Here is a 4,517-nt window from a genome sequence, read left to right on the forward strand (position 1 = left end):
GTCCACATCTCCATCGGAGTCTTCAGATCAATCGCCACTGAAGGAGAACGATTGATAATATAACAAGCGGTTTTGACTGCTTCCGCCCAAAATGACTTTTCTAGACCCGCAGTCCTCAACATAGCTCTTGTTCTGTCCAACAAGGTTCTGTTCATCCGCTCCGCCACTCCATTCTGTTGAGGTGTGTAAGCCGTTGTGAACTGTCTTTTGATGCCTTCATGTTGTCAATATGCATCAAACTCGTCACTGGTATATTCTCCTTCATTGTCAGTCTTCAGACACTTGATTTTCTTTTCAGAATCAAGTTCAACCCGCGCTTTGAAATCTTTGAAGATCTGGAAAACATCTGATTTCTTCTTGATTGGATACACCCAACATCTCCTAGAGAAATCATCAATGAACGAGACAAAATATCTCGCTCCTCCTAGGGATACAACCGGTGCTTGCCAAACATCCGAATGAATCAGCTCCAATATGCTTTTGCTCCTGGCAGTAGAAGTGTCAAACTTTAATCTGTATTGTGTACTGGTAACACAATGCTCACAAAAAGGTAATGACATTTTTGTAAGTCCCGGCAGCAGCTTCCGTTCTGAGAGAATTTTCAACCCCGTTCTGACATATGCCCGAGCCTTCTATGCCATAACACTGTTAATTCTTCTCCTGAACCAATTGATGCAACAGCTAGTTCTGTCTCCTTGTGTGTTTCTCCCAAAAGTACATACAGATTTGCAGCAATTTTTTCCGCTTCATAGCCACAAGCGCACCCTTCACAATTTTCATGATCCCGTTCTCGATCCGAGTTTTGCACCCGATGTCATCCAATTGTCCTAATGACAAAAGATTTTTTGTCAGTCTTTTCACATGTCGTACCTCTTGTATGGTGCGAATGATGTCATCAAACATTTTAATTTTGATAGTACGAACACCAGCGATTTCCAAGGCATGATCATTTTTCATGAATACAGATCCTCCTGAGACTGGTTCATAATGATCAAACCATTCTCTCCGCGACGTCATGTGCCACGTCGCTCCTGAATCCATAATCCATGTGTCGCAAAATTTGTGCCTGCCTTATGCAACTGTTGCTGCTTCGCTGAATAATATTTCACCACCTCCTGAAGTACTGGCCACATTTCTTTGAGAACTCTTCTCGATACTCGTACACACTTTCTTGAAATGTCCTTTACTGCCACATTTAAAGCAGTAAATATTTTTCTTCTTACTTCTCGATTTTGATCTACCTCGTCTTTGGCTCTCACTGGAGTCACGGTCCATAAATCTTCCTCTTATCATCAGTAAAGCCTCTGCCTGCTTCGATGTTACCAACATATCTTCCTTGTTCTTGCGTCGGCTTTTCTCTCCGAGAACCGCAGTTAAGACATCGTTGAATCTTAGAAAGCCCATAAGAATATTGTTGGTAATGTTGATGATAAGTTGATCATATGAATCTGGTAGACTTTGAAGTAGAAGCTCTGCACGTTCATTTTCTCCTATTTTATGCCCCATGGAAGTGAGTTGGGCAAATAGGATATTTAGTGTGTTGATATGGTCGGTCATCGATGAAGATTTCGTCATTCGAAGAGTATAAAGCCTTCTCTTAAGGAAAATCATGTTGTGTATCGACTTGACCTCGTACATCTTTGTCAGAGTATCCCAGATAACTTTGGCTGTTTTTATCTCAGGGATACTTGACAGTATTTTGTCTGCTATAGCCAATTGTAAATTGGCAACAGCATTGTCATTCATCTCATTCAACTTTCCATCATCCGTAATCTCCGCCGGTCTATCTCCAATAGCCGCCAAGCAATTCTCCTTTCTTAAAACTGCTTGTATCTTTATTTTCCGCAGCATAAAATTGCTTCCGTTGAACTTTGCTATATCGTACCTGCCCGCCATTATGTCTACAACAATTTTAGTAGACTGGACAAAATAATCCCGCCTTAAATAAAAAATCTCAAAAAATCTTTTCTGATGTGGAAGATCAGTCTAGGCTGCAACCACAGAGCATACTCAGAATTTTAAGAAATTTTAAACCAAAGCTCTGATACCACTTGTTGGTCTCACTTGCGGTAGTTTCAGATAATAAAACCCGAAAATAAAGAATAAACTGGGCACTGAAATTTACGTGGAAAACCCCTAAAAATTATTAGGGTAAAAACCACGGGCAAAATGAAAAGAATTTCCACTATAATATTTTGTGGTGTACAACTCACTCACTGTGTTTCCAAAGAGAACACACACTCTCTTAATACAGGAGAACAAAACAGCTCACAAATATTATAGAACTAAGCACTCAAATGCTTATAAATAAGAGAAAACTCGAAGAAATGATGATTTAAAAATGAAAGAGAGAGCTCTATTTATAGAGCCCCTTGACCGTATGAATACGCGTTTTATATGTGTAAAACGCATCTTCCGTCTTCTGAAATGTTAGTCAAATATTCCAACCCACATTTAAAATTCAGCCCAACTTGTCCGCTGCATTTATTGTGTTGGCATTGTATTTGCCAACTTCTTGTTCTGCCGACATATTGAATGTTCCATTACATTTTTATGCTAATCAATCAATCTTACAATATGAAGAAACCATCATTTATCATTTGAACTGTACTAAAAACGCTATCCAATTAGAACTGCATCAGTGTATGAGCTGTGATGGACTACTCACAAGACATAAAAGTGGATGCATAATAATTTAATAATTAATTATTTAAATTAAGAACTGAATAAAGTAAAACCAACATTGAATCAGACAAATCGAAACTGTATATGTGTATATAATAACTAAGTACATATTTTTTATAGTCTTTAAAATAAATTGGTTTGACAGATATAATCAAATCATAACTAAAAAATTCAATCGCAAAATATTTATTACCTTTAGAATTCTCTCCTCCCGAAGTATCACTGAGACGAATTGATTGAGTCTCCATTGTAAAGTCATCATGTCCATCAATAACCGACGCTTCCCTTTTCATCTTAGTAATCATACATGAAATAATCTTCATCAAACAACATATATATTATATAAATAACTATAAAAGTAAGAGCATAAATATAAAAGTAGAAGGAAAAATAATGTTTAGAAAAATTCTGTTAAGAAATATTCATCTAAGTTACGGATCATCTTCATACAAGGATCAAACATTTTAACACTGATATCAAGTTTGTGTGTGAGGGGCTGGTTGGAGCATCGAGCTACATGGACGATTCACCTAATTTGTGCATGCGGGGTCTGCGTTTGGCTCGCGCATCATGTTTATCTTTCCCCTTAAACTCTAACGTTTTAACGTTTCAGCAACGAAAGGGATTGAGAGAGAAATGAGTTTAGCCAGGAGAAGGGATTGGATTTTTGGCCCTTCGATACTTATAAAAACAATTTCCGACATCTTTCTCTTTCTCTTGTTGGCGCTTTGTTTTATGTATGGGCGTTTAATACACAATCCCTTTAGTGAAACTCTACTATCTTTATCCCTTGCTAACACAAAACTAGCTACATTAAAATCACTTCTCGCACCTCAATTCTAGTATTTCAAGAATTCAGAGATTTTAGAAACTTATTTAACAAAATGGCATAAAGTCTAATCAGACTAAAACTTGATGATCAACATTCAAGTACTTCTGACCGAAAACATAATTCACCACAAAATATTTGACTGAAAAATCGTATTTTCTAAACGCAAAATGGGCAAAGGGAAGAAAAAGAACCGCAGAAAGTAATTTCTGAAACTTTAAATAGCGATCAATGGCCAAAGCCCATGCTTCTTTCCAATCGTAAGGGAAAATCTAAAAAACACAGAACACTCTGAATCGAAATATGCGGTCGTTGCCCAAATAAGTATAAAAAAAAAACCCATAAATACATTCGAATTTCTATCAAATTTCGAATTGATGAGCAAAAACTGGAATTTCAGGACCATACTTACTCAAACAAAAAATTGCCTAAAATTTCCGGGTAAAATCAAAACCCAAACATTTACTGAGCCCACATACAAAGAGATACAAAAAAAACAAGCAGGAAAGATTTTTAACTGATCCAGCACAAGATTGATTCGAGGAAGAAAGCTAGAGCCGAGAGGTGTGCATGCGTTCGAAGAAGCTGGTGGAAGTGGAGCCCGGGTGGGTCGAAGGTGAATTTTCAGATATGGGGACATTAGAAGATTTCAAAGCCCTCCATAATGTATGGGCTGAGATTTGAAATTTAATTGGCCCAATTTAGTTTTGCAATGGACTTGGGCTGTGAAACGTAACTTTTTAGGTTGCATTTTAGGATTGATTTGATTTGCTCCAATATTTCAAAGTCATTTCAAAATTATTTAAAATTCACCATAATTATTATTGAAATCGTATATGTTGATATATAATAAATTGAACAAAAAATTCAAAATTATTGAAAATTAATATTTAAAATGTGTATGTTGAATATTTGAATGTTGAAAATAAGAGTTGTAAATATTGAAAATTAGTGTGTGATGATGTAGGTAATGATGATTTTATTTTTGGATTATTTGTAAAGA

At 36.4% G+C, this 4,517-nt stretch overlaps 1 protein-coding gene across 1 annotated transcript in view; it reads right to left on the minus strand.

Annotated features, from left to right (window-relative positions):
• LOC140973256 (uncharacterized) overlaps positions 1 to 4,124 on the minus strand; it is a 7,932-nt gene extending 3,808 nt beyond the window's left edge. The window contains exons 1-2 of the mRNA XM_073435917.1: positions 4,033 to 4,124; positions 2,879 to 2,978 (exon numbers count right to left, since the gene is read on the minus strand). Coding sequence (XP_073292018.1) covers positions 2,879 to 2,978 — 100 coding nt within the window. The 5' untranslated portion in view covers positions 4,033 to 4,124. The remainder of the gene's footprint in view (positions 1 to 2,878; positions 2,979 to 4,032) is intronic.
• Positions 4,125 to 4,517: the final 393 nt, after the last annotated feature.

This window comes from Primulina huaijiensis, chromosome 3, assembly GCF_012295235.1.
Source record: "Primulina huaijiensis isolate GDHJ02 chromosome 3, ASM1229523v2, whole genome shotgun sequence".
NCBI lineage: Eukaryota > Viridiplantae > Streptophyta > Magnoliopsida > Lamiales > Gesneriaceae > Primulina > Primulina huaijiensis.